The sequence below is a fragment of the Sciurus carolinensis genome, chromosome 7 (genome assembly GCF_902686445.1).
Source record: "Sciurus carolinensis chromosome 7, mSciCar1.2, whole genome shotgun sequence".
Classification (NCBI taxonomy): Eukaryota; Metazoa; Chordata; class Mammalia; order Rodentia; family Sciuridae; genus Sciurus; species Sciurus carolinensis.
This window is the reverse complement of record NC_062219.1, coordinates 103,042,370-103,068,191: the sequence shown is the minus strand read 5'-3', so window position 1 is coordinate 103,068,191 and position 25,822 is coordinate 103,042,370. Positions and strand designations below refer to the sequence as shown.

Sequence of the window (25,822 nt, the reverse complement as noted above, 5' to 3'; positions counted from 1 at the left end):
GGGACATTTCAGAAAGCTTTCCAACCCTCTTAAGCAAGTCGGAGTCCTACTTAGGGCAGTAGATTATAACACTTTCTTCACTGAGTTCTTGGAAAAGTGCTTTTCTACACTTCTTCATTCCCCTTCCCCAACTATCATCTCTCCAACTACCACAAATTCTAACATCACATTATCATGTTCCTTATAGATCCCCACCACTTTTTATTAGTCAAATCATCTCTGATTAGAATCAGTCACTTATGAAGCAGGAAGCATCACAATACCAGACCTTAAATTATATACTACAGAGCTATAGTAACAAAGAGAGCATGGTATTGGTACAAAAACAGACAAGAAAACCAAAGGACAGAATAGAAGACACAGAGACAAACCTACATAAATACAGTTATCTCATATGAGACAAAGGTGCCATACACATATATTGGAGAAAAGATAGCCTCTTCAACAAATGGTGATGAGAAAACTGGAAATCCATATATAGTAGAATGAAATTCAACACTTATCTCTCACCCTCCACAAAACTGAAAATCCTAACTGGAAATCCATATGTAGTAGAATGAAATTTAATCCCTATCTCTCACTCAAAGTGGATCAAGGATCTAGGCATTAGACCAGAGACCCTTCATCTACTAGAAGAAAAATACCAGCTTCAGAACTGACTTCCTCAACAAGACTCCTAAAGTGTAAGAAGTAAAATCAAGAATCAATAAATGAGATGGTATCAAATTAAAAAGCTTCTTCAGAGCAAAGGAAACAATCAAGAACATGAAGAGAGAACCTTCAGGATGGAAGAAAATCTTTGCCACCTGCACCTCAGATAGAGCATTAATCTCCAGGATATATAAAGAACTCAAAAACCTTAACTTCAAAAACACAAATAACCCAATCGATAAATGGGCAAAGGAACTGGACAGAAACTTCACAGAACACAATTGGTCAAAAAATATATGAAAAAAATATTCAAAATCTCTAGCAATTAGATGCAAATTAAAATGACACTGAGATTTCATGTCACTCCAGCCAGAATGGCAATTATCAAGAATACAAGCAACAATAAATATTGGTGAGGATTTGGGAAAAAGGTACCCTCACACATTGCTAGTGGGACTGAAAATTGGTGCAACTACTATGGAAAGCAGTATGGAGATTCCTCAGAAAACCTGGAATGGAACCACATTTGACCTAGTTATACCACTCCTCAGCATATACCCAAAGGACTTAAAATCAGCATATTACAGTGACACAGTCACATCAATGTCTGTAGCAGCTCAATTCACAACAGCAAAGCTATCGACCCAACCCAGGTGCCCTTCAATAGATAAAAGGATAAGGAAAATGTGGTGTATTGACACAATGGAATATTACTCAGCCTTAAAGAAGAATGAAATTATGGCATTTACAGGTAAATGGATGGAACTGGAGACTATCATACTAAGTGAAATAAGTAAGGCCCCAAAAATCAAAAGCCAAATGGTCTCTGATATGTGGATGCTAACACACAATAAGATGAGAGGAAGGGAAAAACAGAAATTCATTGGATTAGACAAAGGGGAATGAAAGGAAGGGAAGGGGATGGTATTGGGAAAGAGTAGAATGAATCTGACATAACTTTCCTAGGTTTGTATATGAATACATGACCATTGAAACTCCACACCATATATAACCACAAGAATGGAAGCTATGCTCCATGCATGTATAAAATGTCAAAATACACTTTACTGTCATGTATATCTAAAAACAACAAAGAAAAAAAAAAGAACTGGTCACTTATTAGATCCTCTGAGCAGTGTAAGTGTCATGAGACAAGTTGAGGAAAGGTCAAGTACAACGAATGCAACAGGAGGCTTGCAGCAGGCAGGTGAGTGGTCAGAGCTCACTGCATCACATCTCTTTTGGGTGCACTTCATAATCTATGTCAAAGCAGCCTGGGGGAGGGTGGGTGAGAAGCCAGAAGGCATGAAGTCAGCCAGAGACCTGCTGTCTACACAACAGGACTGCAGCTGGTCACACTCTCCATACTAGTTACTGGATGAGCGATCAGGGAAAAAAATCACTTAAACTTTCTGAGATTCTGTTTTCTCACCTATGGAAGTGAAAACAAAAATGCCTATCTCATGGAGTCCTCCTTAGGTTAAAATCACCTAAGATACACTCAAGAGTTGGTGAAATGTAAAGTGCCATAAAATATGAATTGCAGAAATTTAGCCTGACTCTATCCCATCTGTCATTCTCTCAAGAAGTTTAAGGTTACCTTTCAACAACCAGTAGTGGTTAATAACATTAAATTACTCTATAATCTTAATCCATAGAGAATATATTTACAAACACTTTCCAAAGACAGATGAATATATCTGTTTATTTTAACTTCCACATATATACTGATATATCCTATGAATATATGCTATTTTTCAAAGCAACTATATTGTTTAAACTTAACCTCTTTAATGATACACTGTAAGTTTCAAACTATTTTAAGTTCTTATACCTGATACAGTAATGTAGCACTAGTGGTATTCAATACCATTTGTCACCTAAAATACTAAATATGTCCATGTGATTTATAGAAATCATTCAGTTAGATATGAACTTTACAAGAAATGCATCAAAAAGCAGAAAATGGAGGAAAACCTGACTAGCTGTTGGTCGTTTCTTGGGATCCCACTGAAGCATGTCTCTCAGGAGCTGAATCGCTTCACTACTAGCATTTGGAATCAGGGTCTTCAAGTTGTTGGGTATGCACTGGGGCCAGTGGAAGTTCATAGCACTTGAAAGTTGGTAGCCTTCAGGCCAGTCAGTCTGAAAGAAGGAAAACAACAGAAAGCCTTTCTTGGCTAATTGCTGTGCCTCAAGTGTGTATTCTTCACGTGTGCCCATCAAGGAAAGCAATCGTGCCATGGCCCCGCCACAGTGATTATGGCAGCAGCGTATGTTGTGAGACCCATGCCACATACATGAAGAGACTCGGAAGAATATGAATTCCAGGAAAAAGCGGAAGAGATATACCAAATTGTTTATAACCTCTATATAAGATAGCCCATCTCTTGAATTTGGGGATTAAACATAATTAGTATTTCCCCGACTGTGTGTCAGGAGACAGAGGCTTTAGAAATTGCTAATGAGATATTTGTGGGGAAAAGACAAAATAAAAGAAAACACCTTGTTCCTGGTTAAATGTTTGAAACCTTCCATATTATTTATAACCCCAACTTGATGATTTGAAATACACGTGCTGAGGAAACCAGAGGTAAAGACAGCAGTTGTACCTCATCTCTGGCTCCCCACTTTTCCATGCATCGAAACTTGTGGGGGACTGGGTTGCAGCTCAGTGGTAGAGCACTTGCCTAGCACATGTGAGGCACTGGGTTCAATCCTCAGCATCACATTAAAAAAATAAATAAAATATGTCCATCTACAACTAAAAAAAAAATTAAACAAAAAAAAAACCTGTGGGATACTGAATGCTAGAACGAATAACAAAAAATGCTGAGTAACTGGTCTTTAAGGTTCCTTCTAGTTCTAACACTACTGTTCTGTAAGACACATCTTGATATAACTGCCTCCTCCCCCCTTTTTTCCAAAGCCAAGTGGCACTGTGTATCTTAAAACATCCATTCACTTAGATAGTTCCTAAGTGAACATTTAATGCAACTGAATATCAAAAAATAATTCAATATATGTCCTATATTTAAGAATATCACTGGTCTTAATAGAGAAAATAGGTCACTTTAAAAAAATACACAATAATACAGAATAAAAAAAGACACAAGAAAAGTACAGATATAGATAGGCAGAGGAGGAAGAAATGCCAGCAGGAGAATTCGGAAACCTTGGAGAAGCAGCAATAATGATTCATTCAAATGATTAAGAAAAATTTTTGAGGTTCTAGCTCATTCCAGTAATGGTGCTGGGACATAAATAAACACAAGACAAATCTTTGCCAAATGAGTTTATGGTGCAAGAGAGATATAAAAACAGATAGTTACACTAATAATGCAGAACACAGAAGATGAAACAGTGGAGACTGGAGAAACAGTGTGGAGGGAGATTACTGGGGGCCTGGGAAGAAGAGCAGGATTTGGTCACAGAAGACACTCAGAGTGCATGTGCAAGGCGCAGAAGAAGAGAAATTTCAGGGAACACAGTCAGGAGATCTGGAGTGGAGAAGAGGGGAAGGGGTCTGAGAAGTCACGAGCTTTGGTTCACAGGCCTTTGTTTCACATCATTACCTTTTTTGGTGTCCCCAACAGTTGGCAAATTTTGAATATCGTGTCAATTTCACTGGCCCCAGGGAAGAGTGGCCTGAGGGTGTACACCTCTGCCATGATGCAGCCCACAGCCCAGATGTCAATGGGGGAGCTGTAGTTGGTAGACCTCAGAAGAACTTCTGGAGCCCTGTACCTGGAGGGACAAAGTTAACTGTTAGCTATCACTTCCACTGGCCAGAAATTAAATAACAAGCAATTCTCAATAAAATTTATATATCTGTTTTCTTCCTGGTTCAGTGTGGTACATGAACTTTTTAAGGACTTGATTTCTGCCACGGCTGCTGTCAAAAAGCAATGCTTCTCTATTCACATTATTTTCTATTGAGCATTTCTCTACAGAAGTCTTCTCTATAGCATCTTTAAGAGAAAGAGACAGGAGAGAAAGGGAAAGAGAACATAAAACTTGTGTGAGGGCTACTTCTTGATCATGGCGAACTGTATATCAGCTCCTAGGGTTGAAAAGTTTTAGTAATAGCAATTAGGCAGACTTTCAGATAGGTCTTTGGAGAATCTTTTATGACTCTTTTTTGAAACTGTCCTCAGGAAGACCCATATATAACATCTTATTTATACTATGGAGAAAGATGATGGGTTTCCTTTAAAATTATTTACATTCAAGTTTTTAACCTTGTCCAATGCCAACACACCTACAGTATTTCAGACTGCACTCCTCCTCTTGTGAAAAGTTAATGTTTATGATTGAAAATCAACCCTCAATAGAAAGGTATCTTTTTGAATAAGTGCTATTAAGTAATTTTGACAAAAAAACAAAAGTATTCACCATCTGGTAGACACGTAGTCTGTGTATGGAGGTCTTGATCGGATTTCTCGGGCCAATCCAAAGTCTGCGATTTTCACAAGTTCTGGTCCCATGCAGAGGAGGTTCTCAGGCTTTAAGTCTCGATGGAAAAAGCCTGGAGGAACAGTGAAGGATCCACATGCAAGTCTGCTGCATTACTCTTTGTAATCTTACTGTTCTTCTCATGACAGCTACAACTTTAAAAGCACTCTGATATGATACCAAAGACTGTGTCCATCCTCTAGATGATGCACAAAGTTTTGGACTTCTCACAAGACTTCAATCATTTCCCTTTGCAAAATCATTTAAAAATTGATCGTCTTCTTATAAAAGTGTTTTCTTTTACAAGAGAAAACTTCTCTTAAAATATCAAAGCCCATGAACTCAGATAAGTATAAAACAAACTCACTCGAGGGAAAAATACTATTCCTGCTTTGCCCAAATCAGTCAGAAAAAAAAAAAATTGAGATTGAAACCATTTCAAAAGAAAATAGTCTTAATGGGTATTGAGTTTATACTACAGTTATAATTTTTTTCTAAAAGACAAAGGATTTATGAATATGATCTTCTCATACCTGAGATTTCACTGCATGTTTTGACACACATTTAAATGTTAAGTGCTTATTACTTTGCCTAAGGAAGAAGTACAGAGGTGTATCTGTAGCTCACACAGTGAAAGGCAAAGGAAACTCATCAAATGAGAAACCCGTGTCAGCTGCAGAGGTGCTCCAGAGGCACAGGCAGGAGATATTCAACATGGCAGTCTTTTAGGTTTGCTCAGACACCTAGTGATCAGTAATTTTTACCCACTTCCTGACTGTATTACCAACACAGACAGCATTCAGTATGACTCTAAATCTCAATGGGATGCCCAAATTGGAAATTGGTTGATGCTGCTGATGGTGATATTATATGCCACCATTATCAAAGCTGTGAAAGCTGGACTAACTACCACATTATGAGAGAAATTAATAGCCATCACCGGAAACCTACACTATTTCTAGACCACCTCTGTGCTGACAATTTACATTTCTAACATGCCATCTCTACTCAAGATCAGCATCTCTAATAAGATAGCACCTGTCAACCCTGTATCAGCATGGGCACACTGCTTTTCTCCTCTCCAAATCATTTCTCAAATCTTTGATAAAATTGCTAGATACCTTGTAGTCATGTTGAGTCCATCCTTCCACAGACAGTAAGGGGATTGTGTTGCATTTTCCATCAAAGCGCATCCTACCCATCCCTGTCTTCCTTTTCAAGCGTCCCCCACACTTTATCTCTTGTCTCTCACTGCCTTATCGAGTTCTCACAGGCTCCCCTCGCTCTGGCCTCCCTGAATTCCCACACATCCTGAAAATTTAGGCGCCATCTTTCCCTTGTCATGCTTCCGTGCACACACACATAAACACTTTCCATCACATTTTTAAGATTATTTAAAATGTTTTCATCCTCCCTAAACAGACAAATGTATTTTCTAACACTTCATCAATTTGTGTAAAATGTGTTCCAGTCAGGTAAAATCCTTCATTCCCTTTAAGTTCATTGCATGTATTCCCATTAATGCTGTTGGGCTTTTTTTTTTTTTTTTTTTTTTTCTATCTCAATCCCAATTTTGTCATCCTTCAAGACTTATTTTGAATTTCCTTGTTTCCATGAAGCCATTCTAATATGCTAGCCTTCTTCATTCCTTTATTCTACCAAGAAATATTCAGAAGGGCCATGCCAGGCAATTGGTCAGCTCTGTGGATTCAGAAGCAATCCAAATGGTTGTGGATCTTAGATCTCTCTATGCCTCTGTGCATACAATAGGCCCTCCCTCTGAACTTCTTTAGAGTTCTGTCATTTTCAGAATATGTTAACCATTTTTCTTAAATTAGATGGAAGCACGTTAAGGGAAGAGGCCACAATTATATTTCTGCTGAATGCCTAGCACAAGGGCAGGAGCATGGTGGTCTCATAATAAATTCTTGTTGATTAAATAAAGGACTTGTGTGGGTTTGCAGGGAACATGAAGGAGCTTAACAGTGACATATCTACCTGGGCCAAGAAGGCAAGGTCAACAGAGAGCAGAGCAGAGCTGAGGGGAGAGGAAAAGGAAGAAGGCTCACAAGACAGGAACCTACCACTGAGAGAAGAGCAGGGGCTCTGCAGCAGTGTGGAGACAATGAGGGAGGGCACAGAGCTGGATGTCCACGACACAGAGGGAGTTCCAGCAGGACTAAACCTATTAGTCAAGTTCATTTTCCAAAGACTGTCTCTGCTCTAGGGAAAGGGCAACTGTGACACAGTTACATGTGAAAATGCACTATGTGAAATGCACCACAGAAAGCAACAGTGTTTTAGTGAATGGACATTCCTCCCTGTTATCATTCTAAAGACAACAGGGTTCAGTATTAGGTCCAACTTCCACGTGGACAATATTATGGCAGAGTGATGGATCTGCAAGGTAACAGCTTAGATGGACAGATGAATATGGTTATGGAGCCTATAACCCAGCTCACATGTAAGAGGATGGAGGTATAGAACTTATCAAATGCATTCAAGATGGACACAAGTGAGAGGAGGAAGTTCTTCCTTTCCACCTCAGTGCTGCTGCTTTTTCATAACCCAAGGCATTGATAAGATCAAAGGAGACAGCCCTGGGTTACAGAGACAGGTACAAGTTGGTGATTGTTATAGCACAGGTGTGTGTGTGTGTGTATACTGTAAAATTATATGTGTAGGTCATGGCTTTACTCTTCATCCTGCCATCTGATAATATACCTAATAGGCTTCCAAATACCAGTTCCTTGAAGTATCCCAATCAAATTAATAGCAAATCAAACCTAAATTACAATAAGAACCACACTCCAGGTTGTCAATTTGACAAGTACAAAGAGTAATTCAATATTAGTCAAGAATGGCCTTTAAAGTGAAAGAAAAGAATTTCTGATAAGGACAAATTTGGATGACTTATTATCAGCCTAATTAAATAACGTGTATCCCCGTCCCCTAGAGTGGGTGATGTCTGTTCTAAGCCTCGCTATAACTGAGTCATTGTGTTTGGACCCTCTGTTCAGAGTACCCTGCAGCTCCCAGAAGACCTGGCTATGTGCTCCCATCTTGGACTTGGTTGAAGAATGTGTAAAGATGGGAACAGCTGTTCAAGAATGACCTTTATGAATATACCTAGGAGGATTCCATTCACTCTTGGAAAAGATATGAACTGTGAGGCCAGGGTTTATAAAAACTTAGGGCATTAAAAACACTCCAGTGAAAAAGAAATGGCAGAAACCATTTTCTTACTGAACAGATGGGAAAACTGAGTCATGGAAGGGGTGGGGTAGATGAATTATTCACAATCTCACCAAGAAATGTGTCATAGCTCTATCAGTGTCAAGCTCTACTCTTTCCATACAGTTAAATCATGATCTGTGGTTTTGGTCCTCTCAAGACCAGATTAATGCTATTTCTCCTTCTTTTTCCTCCTCAAATTGGGGTAATTATTATTTCCAAACTAATGTAGTATTTCTCTTATAATGACTTACCCGTCCTCCAGCCTCTCCCACCCCAAGGCAACTCCTTCCACAACCATCTATAACAGCTACCTCAACAAACCCAGGTCTTCTCCCAGTTCAGTTCATCCTACCACGTTGACTTGTACTTGGATAAGCATCATCCTTGAACTCCTGACCTGGTTTTCTGCATCCACCAGAGTTGTGCTCCTGTAAACACCAGCCTCCTCCCCACAAAGTCAGGCTCTATCCTCTCCCACTGCTGACTCCTCTCCTCCTCCTTCCACAGAAAACATGCACACAAGTGAAATGAGGAGAATGAGGATTCCAAGTCCCCACACATCCTTCTAAGCAGCTTCCCTTTTACACTCCTAATTGTTTCCCTCCAAAACAATTAGAGGAAAAATGGCAAGGAAAAAACATTAATTGCAAAAGTCTCTTATTAAGAGTGACTGCTAAAAACTGTCAGTTGACATATGTTGTATCTACTATACAATCTTCAAGTATAAGTCTTTATAATACATCCATGGATATGTCTGTAGAATATCTAATCCTCTTAATGAATAAGATCACAATTACCTTTTAATAGCCTTATGCCCCTGAGTTCTATTTCTTAGGAATTAAAAGTATAAGGCTCTTATGTGATACACAGTGACTTTTTTTCTGTTTTAACAAAACATTACTATTTCCATGTAAAAGGCAAAGCAGCTTAGTAATTAAGTGTACAGACCTACCAGGCTGATTTCAAATCCCAATGTTGTTACTCGATATCTGGAAAGTCTCTCAACTCTCTGTGACTCACTTTCCCCACCTGGGGGGAAAATAGCACATACCTCATGGGTTATTTTTTTTCATGATTAAATACATTTAAAGCTTTTAGAGCTGTGCTTTGCACATCAGCTCCTTGGAAGAGCTAGTCATTATTAGTACTAGTATTAGAAAATTCTTTCATTTTACCCTCCCAATAATCTGTTAGAATGCACAGCATAGAACCATCTTCTTCTTTTTTTTTCCAGATAAGAATTAAGGCTTGTAGGCTATTGATATGCCCCAACTGTGAAGTGCTTTAGGTATATTTTCCTATTACTGGAGGAAAGAAATAATAAGCAGGTGCATGTGCACTTAACCAAAGTCAAGTCAATACCATATAAAACCCATAAGTTTCTAAAAATTTATCAATGAACATGGGCCAGGCCCTGTTCAATTAGTATCCATACCACTTAAAATTGTTAAGGTGGCGCTACAACTCTGATCTGATTCCTAGCTGGGTACACGTTCTGCTGATGAGCACAATGTGGTCGTAACAATGGGCCCATTTCTTCCTCTGAATTCCTGATTGACAATGAAAATCCTTATAGCTGGGTAACTCAGAGATCACACCACAGCAGAGTGCTGTTATGATAAAAACCTTCTTGTTCAAAACTGGGAACAGACCTGTAATCTAAGCTCAGGATACTGCATGCCAGTTGAACAACAGAGGGATTTTCCCTTTCATCCTGGCAGAAAAATCTGTTGTGCTTACTTTTTTGTTAATAAAAATGGGCAAGGAAAACTCAAGGCTTTCTTCCTGCACCACACTGTTATAATTCACTAATAAATTATAATTCATTAACAAATCTGATATAAACATATGGAAATGACCAGAGAATAGTTAAACACTATGAATTTATGTAGCATACCTTCCCACTGTAAATGTTTTGATTTTAGATATTACTGAATTTAAACCAACACTTTTTTTTTTTTTTTTCGAAGACCATAAGAACTGTGATGCACAGAAATGTAAAGGACTGGGTCAAGGTCATGCACAGTCAGATAGTGGTAAGACAAAGAAGCAGAGAACTACCTCTTGGGGCAAAACTTTGTCCTACTGCATTTCTATTACCTGCACAGGGAAGTATGACCTAGATATTTGTAAGGGCAGGTCAAAGATGAAATGGCCAGTTTGTTTTAATTATTTAATTTCTGTGAAGTACGTATACTTTGACATTGTTCAATCAGTACCAAGTAGAGCTGTGTGTTCATTCCCAGTGGGGGAAATACTCAGTGACATGAAATATGGCCATAGCAACTACCTGCAGTGCTGTTCTTCCCTCTCAGAGGAGTCTACTCCCCAAGGGCAGAATGTACCTTCCCACAGTGAGAACAAGCTACCAGGGAAGTGTCTGAGACTCATAAGACATCTTTGTGAAGTGTTTTAGATATTTTTTTTTCCTCATCACTCAAGGAAAGAAATAATACGGAAGTACATGCATTCTTAACCAAAGTCAAGTCAATAACATACAAAAACCATAAGTTTCTAAAAACCATTTATCAATGAACTTGGAACAGGACCTGTACAAGTAGTATCCATCCCACTTAGAATCATTATTTTCTTCATCTCATACTGTCTTGTTCTCTTTGAGAACTGACATGTTTTTGTAGTGAATCACAACAGATGGGCACAAACGATCTGAACTATCTTCATTCTAACACTCTATTGCAATGGGACTTCTGATTTTTAAGCCTCTCTGAACTTCAGTTGCCTTTTCTTTGAAAGGAATAGATATCATCTGTTCTCTTTACCTGAGAAGTTGGTGAGGACATAAATAAGGTAACAGATGAAGCTTTATTAAGCTCCAAGTAGAACTGTACACATGACTGCTGGGGAAAAGTGTCCAAAAGATATCTTTGGTAATGGCAAAGGTACTGAGGTCATAAAAGCAGAGGTCTAATCTTCTCCATAAGTTGAGCCTTCCCTTGCACTGTTTCTACACACTGCAACTGTCTGAGGCATGCAAGCACAGAGTTCCAAAGGGCTATTTTGATAAAGGGTGTTAAATTCTATTTTAAATATGTGTATGTTTGTACATGCATGTATATTCGTGTATATGGGATGAGAGAGAGAGAGAGAGAGTGTATGTGTGTGTGTGTGTGTGTGTGTGTGTGTAAACTATGTGGTCTTAGATGGGATGCATATATATACGGGTATGGGGGATGATGTGTGGTGCATATGTGTTTGTATCTAGATACAGATTTGAGTAAGCAGAGGTGTCACATACCTGTAATCCCAGCAACTTGGGAGGCTGAGCCAGGAGGATGCTTCAGCAAATTAGTTAGACCCCATCTCAAAATAAAAATAAAAAGGGCTGGGGATGTAGCTGGGGGGGAGGATCCTATTTATCTATCTATAAAGCTATATAGATATCCATTTGATTAGGTAAAGATCTGGATGAAACAAATATCTGAGTCTTATAACAAGTAGCAAAAAGGGAAGAAAAAAAAAAGCTGAAGAATACTTATTTTCTTTTAGGTCCACTCAGTTTCTAGTACTGAGCAAATAGCCTGAAGACCTAAAATGTTGTGATCAACTCACCTGAAAGCATGCTGGTTGACCTCTGTCTCTTGAAAAACACTTTTGACATCTCATTATTTCTTTTCCTTGAGCTCTTAAATTTAGTAAGTGTCCTTCTAATTGTCCTTAAGACACCATGCCAGAAGTTTTTAGTGTTTTGCAAATTCATACTATGCCCTGTGATTTCTTGTGGATAAAGGCTAAAGTGGTAGCTCCATGAATGTCAGTGGAATCATAGGTGAACTGTACTAGAGGCTTTTTACTAGAACTGGTTCCGATTTGACTCAGTCTTGCTTGGGTCATACTGACCACTCACCACATGCCTGAGGCTGACAGGGATTTGTGTAGATAGCCTTTGTTGGGCTGTCTGTGTTCCATTTAATCTCTAACTGTGAGAGGCAACTTAGGAGGTAAAGAGAAAGCTGGTGATGATCCCAGATGAACTGTGCCACCTTGTGCAACACAAGACTTTTCTCCTCACTGCCAATTTACATCAAATCTAAACAGACTGTGTTGTCAAAGGGTTTCAATCCAGTCTCCTTATTGAGTAACAAAATTCATTTGTTGGTGAGGTATTTGCAATGGCAACGACATGCTCAGACTGAGAGTGAATGTATTTCTGCCTGTGCAAAATCAGTCACTTGCCCATCTGTCTGTATGTTTAAATGACCTCAAGTGACCTTCTCAGAGGACTTTTGGCTCCATCCATAAATATGTCCATCTGGCAGCTCTGTGATCACATGGTTATTGATCCAACCTCATGTGGGTCTGCATCCAGTTAATAACTGAATGCAGTTAGTTGCTAGAGATTGCAGCCTCAAACTCATTGTTGCTTAAAACCTTTCAAAAGCTCAGCTAAGAAGAAAAAATCAAAATGAAGGATTTCCTAAAGGGTACAGAGCTGTCTTGTCCTCTGAATATTCTAAATCTCTCCCTGTACTAACGGATCATCCCTGGTTTTTATGATCAGGTGATCTAATTAGCCTACATTGAGGAATATGACATAAAACTGCCCTAAGCAGCCATCACTACATTTTCTACAAAGTCATGTGACATACTGTCCCCTCTAAAGGGTTCATGACAGAAGTTTCTCTTTGGTCTTGATATCAAGAATAGTTCTGCTTCTCTTGTGCAACTGATCTGTTTTTACCTCAGGGAAGAATGTATGTTCTAATTGGTTACATTTCACATTTTGCTTGATATGATAAGAAGCTCAGAACTAAATCTGTAGCCTGCTTCTACTGAAATAAAAGTTGCTGGTATGCATTTTAAGGATTAACCTCACTCCTGGCTTATCTATGCCTTGTTTTGCTTTTGCTTCTTTCTTCATTTTGCTAATTTTTAATTTATTTTATTTTTCTGTGTCACATAAATCCTATGTCAAGTCATTTTTAAATGCTTTCAAAACAAACTGAAATGTAAATACCTTAGAAAAATGAGAAACCACAGGGAAGGGTTGTTAGTGGGTTAAACATAACACCTGAAATGTCTCAGAATTCTAATTTGAAGTCTCTTATTAATACACCTGGTCAGGATAATTCTTAGGTCTATACTAACAAGCATAATGTTAAAACTTAAAGAACAAAAACACGACGTGCCTGGATGAATATGTCAAAATGAACCCCAGTATCATCTATAATTAAAATGCACTAATAAAAACATTTTTAAAAAAAGAATAAAAAACACAAGGACATGATAATTAAGGAAAATTCAGAAATCAAATTCCAAAAGATAATATATTCCAAAATCCATTAGCAGTCTCTTGACTCTTCAATCTCTTTTGGGTATTAGTGCTTCCTACATCTTCTACTTGATGATATTTCACTGCTATTTGAAAGCACAATGCTCCACATCACCTACCATGCTTGTGAATAAATGCAAGTCCTTGCAATATCTGATACATGATATTCCGTATAGCAGACTCAGGAAACAACTTGTTCCTGTATGGACAGAGGAATACAAAGTTATAAATTCCTATGTATTAAAAGGAAACTTCTGCATTCATATCCTTTTGGTTACATAGTAAGAAATTAAGAAAACATTTGCTGGTACACTAATTTTTGGCCAGATCCTTTGATGATAAACACCAAAGAAAATCAATCATTTGTCCATATAAGGGAGCTACCTTATAAACATCAAATATATTCAGTTATATTATGAAGAAAAGATTAAACATTTTACAATACAAAAAGTAATCCCTCCAATGTAACATAAAAATCTAAAAAAATCTCTCTTCATGATATAAACTAAAACTTTAAAAAATTATTGTGGGGACAGTTTGAGGTCTTTTAGATGAAGCCTTTATGAGCTGTAATGGATGCTAACATTTTTCCCTGGTCAACAAACCTCACAGCTCCAGTGCTGTTGTTGACAATCAAGATATTTGTTCACTCAAAGCCCCCAAAGGGATGCTCTGAATGGCATTCACTTTGCCACCAAGGAAGTGTGCCCAAGAGGTTCTACATGGTCCACCCTCAAAATTCAAAATTACCATAGCAGGTAAGTTTTTTATTAGTCTCCCTTTACCAGCATGCAAGCACCTAAGCACTGCAGCAGGTCAGGAGCCAAAATAAACCTAGAATTTTTCAACAGAGATCTCAAATTAAATGAAACTGTGTCCACCCCGACTTGTAGTTGCTCTGCCTATACATCCTTACAGGAAGGCAGAATTGTAGACCTTCTATAAGCTCTATGAGCTTCTTTGGGGGATTAACTCTTTAAAATCTGAAAACTGCTTCTCTGAAAGCAACTTCCCTGAAGCTATCACTGTGCCCAGTAGTTTGACCTTTTAATGACCAGAGAAAGAACTGGGAGATGAGATAAACAAAAGGAGAAAGAAAGCACATCTACTTTGCAATATTTGTTTCTAAGATCATAATGACCCAATGGTACCTTTCTTTAATGAGTTGGTACAGATTTTCCTTCATGTACTCGAAGATAAAATAAAGATGATCATTTTCCCTGATAACTTCTTTTAATTTTACTACATTGGCATGGTTGAGCTTCTTCAGTGACTAAAACAGGAGGAAGAAAAATGCAAAAAAATTAGAGAAGATCTGTTGTTGAAAAAAAAAAAGTGATCCTATATGTGCTCAGGAAGAAATGACTAATTTTAGAACCACAGACATGCATGCCATAAGTGATATTTTATTTATATTTAATTACCAGTATTTCCTTGAAATCAATAGTAACTCTACCTAGAAAAACTGTTTTGATGAACTGACTAGAAGATAAGTATTCCATTAGACCAGTAACTGGTATTCCTGGCTGCACCCAGCACTCGGCAATAAGCCAGGGTTATTTTAGGCTCAGCCCCTCCAGACCATGGAATTCATTCAGGCTGTGGAAATAGCCAGAAGGGAACCAATATAGGAAGCTGAGGCTTTGAATTTTCTAGCACTGGAGAACGCAGCTGCTTTGGGCTGAGATCACCAGCTAACAGTGTGCTGAGACTTTAAATAGGATATTGCTCAAATAGGTGGAGGCTGACAGCCTAATTCTCTTGACTTCTGCTGACGTGTGTCCATGAGACCTAGAAGGCTCCTTCTTACAATATGAGTTTTAATTACAGAGGAGGAAAGAGATGCTTTATGGGAAAGGACCTGCAGTTAAGATGAGAGAAATTCCTCTGCTTCCAAGAGCAAAGATAAAAAAAAGTCAGGCAGTAGATGAGGAACAAGAGGGGAGTACAGAAAACAGTACATGACCTGGTCACTCATGCTCATACGTGTGTGGTTTTGTGAGTCCATGTGAGTACAGCCACATGCACACTTCTTTCTGTTTGCATCATCAGTTCAGCCAGTGGTAAACAAAAACTTTATTGGTTAGTAGCAATATACAACATCCAGACACGCACAACTGTTGGTTTGCTCATGGGATGATCAGAATTTGATGGTTTGTTCCCTTCAAGGAAGCCTCCAAGGTTCACTCTGGTCAGTAAAATGAATCTTTAATTCAAATAGACTTTTCCTCATAGAGCACTGAATCCAATAATAATAAATCATAAAACCCTTTTTATCTTTGAATTTCATTTAAAAGAACATCCCTTTTATAAAAATGAACAAAATGTTTAAAGATGGAAGTGTTAAAAAATGAATATCCAAATCTGGAAGGACATTCAGTAACCAAGTACCCAAGGGATCAGAGCTTGGGAATGTGTAATATGATCAAGTTACTTCAAGCAGCTGGGAAGAGGGAGGGAATATGGTCAGTGAATGAGGACACAATAAGACTATTCTGGAACTTCTTCCCCAAAGACAAGCTCCTGCCAAGACACTTCTCTGGCACAGATTCTCAGCTGTCTTCGCCAGATCCTTCCAGAATGACCCAACCAGGATGATTATTTCTTGTAGTTGGGTTGGATTCCTGGTTCTCCATGAGTAGCAATCATAAACATTGCTTAATTCTTAAGTATTCACTGGACTCTCCTCACTGTAGCCATCTTTTCTGCCTGCTTGCTTAAAATACATCACAAACAGTAGGGGAGATTGCCCTTGGATAGGTAGCCTCAGGGCAAATTCATTTAGAGAAAACAGTTAGTTTTAGAACTTTTCTAGAAGAGATTTCTGGGTGAGGAATGCAGTACCTTTAGCTCTCAGCCTTAAGTCTGTTTTGAGCAAGAATTACTGGTCCAAGTCTAAGAGTGACTCACAGCTCTTTTTTTTTTTTTTTTTTTTTTGTGGTGCTAGGGGTTGAACTCAGGGGTGATCTACCACTGAGCTATATCCCCAGCCCTTCTTATTCTTTCTTTTGAGACACGGTCTCGCTAAGTTGCTAAGGCTAGCATAGAACTTACGATCCTCTTGCCTCACCCCCCAAAGTAGTTGGGACTATAGGTGTGTACCACTGTACCTGGCAACAGCTCTTGTTTCTAAGTGAAGTTTATGAACAAGTTAAAGTCTATAGTGGTTTAATATAAAAATAATGAACTTTGTGTGGAAGACTTCCTTATAGAGATGCATTTCCAGAAAGGAGCATCTTGTTTGGCTTACGAAAGGATTCCAAAGAAGCAATAGAGGCAGGTTACCTGTATCAGAGCAGAGAAGTATGAATAGCAAAGCAAACCCAGTAAGTGGTCCACATGGGGACAGTCCCCATGGATGAAGATTACAGTTGGATATGATCAATTCTGCCCTTCTCAGAGATGGATGCATAGATTCTAACTATTAAAACTGTAAGGTAGCTGGGTGTGGTGGTGTACACTTATAATCCTGGAGGCTCAAGAGGCTGAAGCAGGAGAACTGCAAGTTCAAACCCAGCCTCAGGGACTAAGCAAGGCCCTACGCAACTTAGTGAGACGCCGTCTCAAAATAAAAAATAAAAAAGTGCCAAGGATGTGGCTCAGTGGTTCAATCCGTGGTACCAAAAATAAAATAAAATTACAATGTACTGGACCCAATGATATCCTGAGGCATAAATAAGACAGTGTCTGCTCTTAACAGACAAACAATGTAATTGGGAAGATAGTGCATAAATTCAAAATCCATGTAACAGAATAAGGAAAACCATATTAAGTGTCACAGGAATGAAAGAAACAAGAAACATTAGAAATATTTCAAAAAGGAGTAATCAGCAAACACTGAGGAGCCAATGAGAGCATCTCTAGGATGTAACTGAAGTAAGAGTTATACCCAGGCAAGTGCACGGGGAGGGAAGGGTACCTCAAAAGGGAAGCCCATCCTTTGTAAGGCTTGAAAATGGAGTGAACCCTATGCTGCAGACTTAAAGGGTAAGAATCATCCCATTTTGACTCTGGAGGAGGCTTATCTTGAAGACTCTGGTTAGAGAAGTGAGCAGGGCTCAAAATGTTTTATATATTCCAGATATAAAACCTTTGAGTTGTTCTGGTGAATCTTGTAGCTTTGGTAAAGTTGCAGCTAAGAAGATGACTGATTTGATTTGGTTGAAAAGTAAAAATCTACGTGAAGCTCATTGAAGGGAGAAGTTTAAAATGTAAGATAAAGAAAGGAAAAGAGGTGGAAGACCAAGGGGGAAGAAACTGAGACATTTTTGAATTAGGGGGAATGGTGGGCATACAGACTAAAGAAAAGAAGCCATTGGAAAGGAAGAGCTTAAAGATAAGAGAAGGGAAAATTGCTGGAGCAAGGATCTAAACACATCAGAAGTTAAGATAGTTAAATAAACAAACGAGCACACTGGAGCAGAGTAGGCAGGTTGCAGGCTCCCTGCTACTCCAGGATGGTAGCTGGAACACAACAGCACCCTGTAAGACAATGCTCAAAGAAAAATGTTCCTGGAATAACACAGAGCGAGGATTTCTGCCCCTGCATCAGGTTGTCAGCTACAGAATCTCCACAGGTACACGTGGGGATAGATGGGCAGATGGAAATGCAAAAGAAAAGATGTGAAGATGGAACCGTTGCATAGTGAGTACCAAAGTGTAAAATTTCTCTTCAATTCCTTTTGCTGCTGGAATTAAGCAGGACAAATGGTGACAAGAGTCCTTTAGTGACCTTCCTTTCCAATCCCCCTCTGCATCAGCAGGCAGAAAAGAAAGACCTCAGCAAGGAGGAAGGGATGAAAAACTTTGGCAAGGTGCCTCCTTTCTACCCCTTCTTCCTTCCCTCCCCTCCGTATTCCACAGCTGGCTCTGGCTCAGTGCTGGCAAGTTTGTGTGAGGATCAACAGGGGCAGATGGGGTAAGGAAGACTGTGCTTGGCAGTAGATGTAGCATCTGTGTAGGCAAGGAAAGAGCAGGGAACGTTGGTGGTGACCAGACAAAGAACAGTGCCCCCAACTACCTTAACAAGCATTCACTTGCTTCCCAAGGTGCTATGTACCTACAGTTTTTCTAAGCTGTTTGTATGAGTGATCTCTCTTCCATGAGAACTAACATACTGTTAGTTGTACAAAAAAGGAAAGGTTTAGCATCTAAGTCGAGGATGCCAGAGCTTCATGTCACTGAGAAAATGTCCCTGGATCATCCTTTTTTTCCTGTCTCTAATGTTTTAGGATTTCCCAGAGCTTATATTCTGTAGGCAAGAGGTTGTCACACTCTGAACCATGGGGAAAATCCAGCCCACCACCTGTTTTTGTATGGTCCATGAGCGAAGAATACTTTTTACAGATGAACATTTGTCATCAGGTTGATGATGGCAAACAGTAACTTCAAACCCTAATTAAGTTACTTGTGATGTCCCCTCACAAAAAGAATGTTATTCATCTCACTGGATGAATACAAAAAAATGGTATCGTGATACAAAAAATGATGTCTATTATTATTATACTTTATATTTTATAAATTAAAACTTTAATCTTGTTACATATATGCTTATATAATATCCTCTATGTGACATTTTGGTCCATGATGTCTAAAAGATTTACTACCTGGCCCTTTACAGAAAGAGACTGTAGATCTTTGCTCTAAACCTGAAACCCCCCTCAATATACAGGAGTCCTCTGGAAGAACAGGCACAACTGGTTTCAGTACTCTTCTAGCATCTCTAACAGAGCTGGGTGAAAAGACTAAGAGTGGAAGAAGCACCACTCAGGTGCACAAGGAAGATAATGACACATGCAAAACCAAAGAGGTCAGTCTACTTAGGCAGAAACAAGAGATTTAGAATAAAAAGAGGGGGCTAGGAAAAAGGAAGGGAGTGGCGACCCCAGCTAGGAGGCTGAATAGAAGTGAAGAAATGTGCTACACAATGCTGACACAACTCACACCCTGATCCAAGAATTCCACCACAGACAATAGAGTATACATCATTAGAGCAAGAAATTGAAATAGATACTGCTGTTATATCTAGGAAAAACAATATACAAACAAGTTGAGGGCCCAGCAATGATCATCTTTAGAGGCAAAAATAATTCACTAAATCAACACACTCAACTTATTTATATTGAAATATATTGATATAAATATCCCATTAAAGATAAAACTTTCTAGTAACAGTACATTCACTAATATAATAACCTAGTAATCTTCTATGTTCAGCTAATAGCTGTATATTATGGTTTGGATATGAGGTTTCCCCCAAAACTCCTGTGTTAATGCAGAAATGTTCAGAGATGAAATGACTGAACTGTGAGACCTATCACCTAGTCAGTCCTTCCCAGTGAATGGACTGACTGGGTGGAACTGTATGCAGGTGGAGCATGGCTGGAGGAGGTGGATCATTGAGGGTGTACCCTAGAAGGGTGCATCTGTCCTGCAGCCCGTCCTCCTCCTCTCTTTGTACTTTCTGACCTCACCAGGAACTGAGCAGCTTTCCTCTGCTGGGCCCTCACCTTGGGCCCAAAGCAATGGAGTCAGCTGTCTCTGGACTGAGACTTCTGAAATCATGAGCCCCAAATAAACTTTTCTCCTCTAAGTTGCTTTTGTTGGATATTTTGGTCACAGCAATACAAAAGCTGACTAAAACACTATATATCATTTGCCCACAGTTTTAGCATTAATGAAAAAATACAAACAGAATGACTATATCAACTATAAGCCTATTGATAATATAAATCTATTTTAATCAAACAAAAATTATTCCCTGGTATGTTAATAAATACCTTAACTTCCCGAAGGTTCATGCATTCTTCCCAGGAATAAAACTTTCTTTTCATTCTAGAAGAGAAGAAAGAAATAGCATACTTATTCCCAATAACAGACTAAACTATTTTTTTTAATGTTTTCATTCTGAACCTAGTCAATACTACTTGAAGTTGGTTTCAGTTTCTATCAAACAATATACCATCTAAAAACAACATTTTAAAAAGTGTTGTTAAATGTGGGCAGTACAATCAAGCCTAAGTCACAAAATTGCTGAGCAGAGGTGGTGTGCTACGGTGCAAAAAACCTGGACTTGCTCTACTACTAATGAGCTAACTTGTCCTGGAGGGAAATCTCTCAGGTTGCTTCTGTCTGCAACAGAGTTGTTGAACAGAACATTCTGTGTTGGTGAAAATGTTCTATGCTCTCTGGTATGGTAGCCACTAGATTTGGGACTACTGAGCACTTGGAATGTGGCTAAGTACAACATAGAAACTGAATTTTAATTTCAATTTAATTTCAATTTAGATGCTGTATATGGTAGCTCACTAATATATTGGAGTTCTAGACCCTCCAGTGCAAGGTGGGCAAATGATGACCCACAGGACAGATCCACCCTGACATTGTTTTATGTAGTTGATGAGCTAAGAATAGCATTTGCATTTTAAATAATTGGGGAAAACAACTTGAAAGATGAATAATATTTTGTAATATGTGAAAATTATATGCAATCAAAATTTAGTTTCCATAAATGAAAGTTTATGGGAACACAATCACACACATTCATTTGTTTTTACGTTGCTCTGTCAAACAGGTGGAATGAGGAGAGAAAGATACAGAGAAATGAGGAGAGCAAGATACAGGGAAAGTACATAGCTTTCCCAGTGCTGGTTACTAACAGACCAACCTCCATCTCTCCAGCTCACTCCATCACTTTCCCTTGTCACAGTGTTTCCTGGTTGAGTGATCAATTCCTTTATTCATGACCCAAATACTATCCCCTCTACATGGTAGGGACTTTGCAGGCGCTAGGGATAAAATGATGAGTAAGATGTCCCTCCTGGAACTGACGGTTGTAGTAGGAGGTAAACAATAACTTTCTGTACTAAGTTCTATGAAGGAAAAACAGGGCAATATGAGAATGGACCTCAGAGGGTCCTAATCTAGTCTTGGGTGTCAGGGAACACTTCTCTAATGAAAATATATTTCAACCCAGACCTGAAGGGTGAGAAGAATTTAGTAGGAGAAATGAAATGGAAATCTGCAGTGAAGGATCTGGGCAGAAAGGCATTTGATGAGTTCAAGAAGCAAAGGCCACAGAGACTGAAGTAAAAAATAGGCAAGGGGTTAGTGATAAGGGACAACGCTGAAGCAAAGAGGCAGGAGTCAATGATGCATCAATTTGTAGGTCATATTTAAAAAGTAGTTCTTGGTCCTAAAACTGACAGGAAGACATTGAAAGCTATCTAGTTTGGACTCTCCTGCAAAAGCAGAGGCAAGGGCTTGGATACAGATAGTTCATTTGGGAGATGAGTCCAGGAAGCCAGAGAAAAGACCAGAGAAACTGCAAAGAGGCGGAAAAGCCCAATAACGGGCACATGACTGAGCTGGTCCCAAGGTGGGCATGTGGGGCTCAGGTCTATAGGGGGCACTGAAGTCGGGTGGGACCAGGGGCTGTGATGGGCCAGCAGGACTCAGAAAATGTTTGCTGCAAATTATTTTAGTCAATTAGATTCATGTGCTTAGGATAATCTCTTCAGTCTGGTAAGAAAAGGGGAATGAATGGAAACCTGCAGCCCTGCAGAGGACCTAATGGTCAGTTGGTAAACAGGTTAATGAAACATTCAGTGGGAATACAGAGAAGTAGGGAACCAGACAACTACTTGGTAGAATTGATAGGACTAGATGACCAAAGGTGAGGCATAAGGCATAAGGAGGACTGTCAGGTTTTAAAGATATGGTAGTATCATTTATCAACATAAAGAATACTGATAGAGAAAAAGTATGGGGTAAGAGAGGAAGAGTATGTTGAATATGAGTTCAGTTTGATGCATTTGAAATGTTTGAAGGACATCCAAACATAGACGCCAAGAAGGCACTGGCCAAAGATGAGCGAGCAGGTAGACCCTAACGTGGATCCCAAAGACCCCCACCTCCTGGTATCATAGCCTCATGTGACCCCTCTCCTTCAGTGACTTGCTTCTAACCAATAGAATACAGCAATTTGAGAGGATGCCATTTCTGTGATTAGTTTATAAAAGAAAAAGATAACACTTCTACTGTAGAAGACTCTTTCACTGCTCACGTCTTGAAGAAGCAAGCTGCCATCCTGTGAGCTGCTTTTGAAGAACCCACCCCCCCCCAACTTGGCCAGGAACTGAAGACCAGCCTCCAACCAGCAGGGAACTGAGGCCCCCAATTCAAAACACTAGGTGGTCAATGCTCCTACAATCACATGAATGAGTTTGGGAGTGGATTCTTCCCCAGTCCAGCCTTCAATGAGACCCTGGTCCCAGTCAGAACCTTGACTGCACCCTCTTGAAACACTCTAAACTAGAGGACTCAATTAAGATGTTCTGAACCACAGAAACTGAAAGATGATAAATGTGTTGTTTTAAACCACTAGGTCTTGAAGTAATTCGTTACACAGCAACAGATAACTAATATAATACATCTCTGGCTGCAAAGATCAAGAATGTAGAGGAAATAAGATAGAAGTCATCAGACCACCACACATATAAATGACTCAAGTTAATCACAGAAATTTTTAGAAATTGTATCCTCTCCTACAAAATGATGTTTATTCATCTGCTTATTACTACCTCACAAGATGAGAAAATACTTAGAAAAGTACTAGTGCATACAGATAGAACTAGTACTTCACTAGTACTTTCTCCAAGTGGTAAGCAGTAACCAGTAAATGGTAAGTAAGTGTAACATGGGGATTTTGAAGGCCTCTCACATGAGTGCTACAGCATTCATAACACTCATCTAATCTATAGTAGTCATCATCTAAGGTTCTTCTCTACATGCCCCACCTCCCCTAAAGGATTGTTTCTGAGAGAGCAGCTGGAGAAGGTGGAGTTGAAACTATCTTGACAATGTGTAGCTGAAGACAGCATCATGAAAGCGAAGGATACAACTTACTTCTTAATGGCAATCAGTTCCCCAGACTCGTTGCTTCTTCCCAGCAGGACGGAACCGTAGGTTCCATCCCCAAGCTGCTTGATCGTTGTGTATCTATTCATGGTGTGCCTGCGCAGGCCCGACACTCATCTCAGGGCTGAGGCGGTTCAGTCCTGCAGTGGTAGCAGGCCTCCCCAGAGTGTAACCAGATTTTTCGATGGCAGCAACAGCACAAGGTATTCAACAGAACGTGACTATCTCCCAAATACATATTTTCAAAGATCAGTCTTCTGCCTGTAAAGAAAAAACAAGAGACAAGGACAAATGCTAATGTATATTTTGAGTTTTTAGACTTTTATAATCTAAATCAGGGGTCAGTGAACTGCAACTCCCAGTCCACCACTCATTCTTATAAAGTTTCACTGGGACAGAGTCACACCCACACACTTGTAGTCTGTGGTTACAACAGAAGAGGTGATGCTTGAGACACTGTATGGCCTCCAAAGTCTCAAGTATTTACTGTCTGGTCCTTTACAGAAAACAACTGTCAACCCCTGGTCTAAATAATGTTCTTTTCCAACACTTTATAAACTAGAGATACCATGCTTAGAAAGTAATGAAATGAATCAGCTCCAGTTCAATGCTTTTCTGCTGACTAACCATTCTGAGCAAACTCTGCCCAATAACTATGATTGGTGAAAACTGCTGACTTATGAGAATCAATCCTAAATATACTATTAGGTGGATTTCAGCTATAATTAAAAATGTAAATGTGCAAAAGCCACAGAAGGCTAACATTAAGTTCTCCAGAAAGAGCCAGCATGTGCTCCATGAACTATTTGTGGCTAAGCATTAACATTATTTTTTACAAGTAGACATTTAGAAGCTGAACAAAGAACTAATAATTCAAGATCAATGCGTAGGGTGTGCACTTTTAAATATAACTCAGTTTTATGTTTTTTTAAAAAATAATGTCACTGATTTTTTTCACTTATATACTTGAGAGTCAATCATTCTGCCTGTAATTAAAAAAAATAACTTAAGTAATTACAATGCCTTTAGGTAAATATTAACAACATGTAAATACTTAAATAGGAATGATAAAGGTGTATCTTTAAAAATCTATATACTGTCAAATTAATAATCCAAAGAATCAAAAGATAGAAAATGCAAGCATGTGACATTCTATATCTAAATACAGTCTATGCAGTTTCTCCTTCAAGAAGAGTTCCTATCTATACACGTGGATGGAAAGAGAGGAATAAGAAATCCACTATTACGTAAATAAAATAAGATTTGTAGCAGGCAAGGTATATTGATAGATAAGAAAACCAGTGGATGGGATTAATAGGATGTCTGCATAGTCTTGGAGTATCTCTAAGATAATTATTAACTTCAGAGAGAAAGATTGTAACTTCACAAGAAGAAATTCAGCAGAAACTGCTTTACCCAAGTGATTAAGTTTGATACCATCATTAATTTCCTGCTTTCAATCATTGTACTATGGTTATCTAAGATGTTAATATTAGGGGAAGCTGGTTGAAGGGTTTCTAGGACTCACAGAACCATTTTTGCAAACTTTCTGTCTAATATTAGTATAAAATTATACTAATACTGGGTCACAGCACAAGCAACCATGGTTATGCATTTGTTTACTACTTTTTTCTTTCTCATATCTATCTTCATCTATTTTTTGACATAGCACAAATGGTTTCTATAGTATCATATTTATTATAATAATTATAATAATTTATTTTCCTAACAAATTAAGACTCCCAACCCATCACAGCATGTCATATTCCTGTTAAAAAAAAAACCACCAGAACTATGATTTGCCAAAAATCATCTAATAAACCATGTCTTTTATTAAAAAATTAAAAAGGCAGCATTTCCCTAGAGATAACATGAAGTCAAGTAAGTTTATTTTTTGTTTGTTGTATTTTAACTATGGTATAACAATCAGATTTGCACTTTATAATCCAGTTAGTTAGAAGATTTTAGTTCATGTTCAAGTAAAGCTAATTTAAGGTAATTTCTTCATGTTTAGTTTTTTGTGTATTTAAAGAAACCATGTCATAATAGTATGCACATGAAATTAGTAATCAAGTGTGAGTCTTTCAGCCTTCTTCTGCCTTAATTACACAACCTTTCCTCATAGGACCTATTTTCCATTCCTTTAATTATCTTTGGCATTCATCTCTGAATCCTCACATACTTCTCCATCTCCTTGATGAATTCTGGTGACCAAAACTTAATAATGATCTTTGTTGGGCTGAGGGTGTAGCTCAGTGGTACAGCACTGGC

At 38.7% G+C, this 25,822-nt stretch overlaps 1 protein-coding gene across 1 annotated transcript in view; it reads right to left on the bottom strand.

The window, feature by feature from the left end:
* The window catches only part of Cilk1 (ciliogenesis associated kinase 1), a 54,750-nt gene that overhangs the window by 13,545 nt on the left and 15,383 nt on the right, over positions 1–25,822 (bottom strand). Inside the window, exons 2-8 of the mRNA XM_047557829.1 lie at positions 23,540–23,812; positions 20,413–20,467; positions 14,785–14,906; positions 13,753–13,832; positions 5,047–5,179; positions 4,227–4,398; positions 2,629–2,796 (exon numbers count right to left, since the gene is read on the bottom strand). Of these exons, the coding sequence (XP_047413785.1) occupies positions 2,629–2,796; positions 4,227–4,398; positions 5,047–5,179; positions 13,753–13,832; positions 14,785–14,906; positions 20,413–20,467; positions 23,540–23,640 (831 nt within the window). The 5' untranslated portion in view covers positions 23,641–23,812. The remainder of the gene's footprint in view (positions 1–2,628; positions 2,797–4,226; positions 4,399–5,046; positions 5,180–13,752; positions 13,833–14,784; positions 14,907–20,412; positions 20,468–23,539; positions 23,813–25,822) is intronic.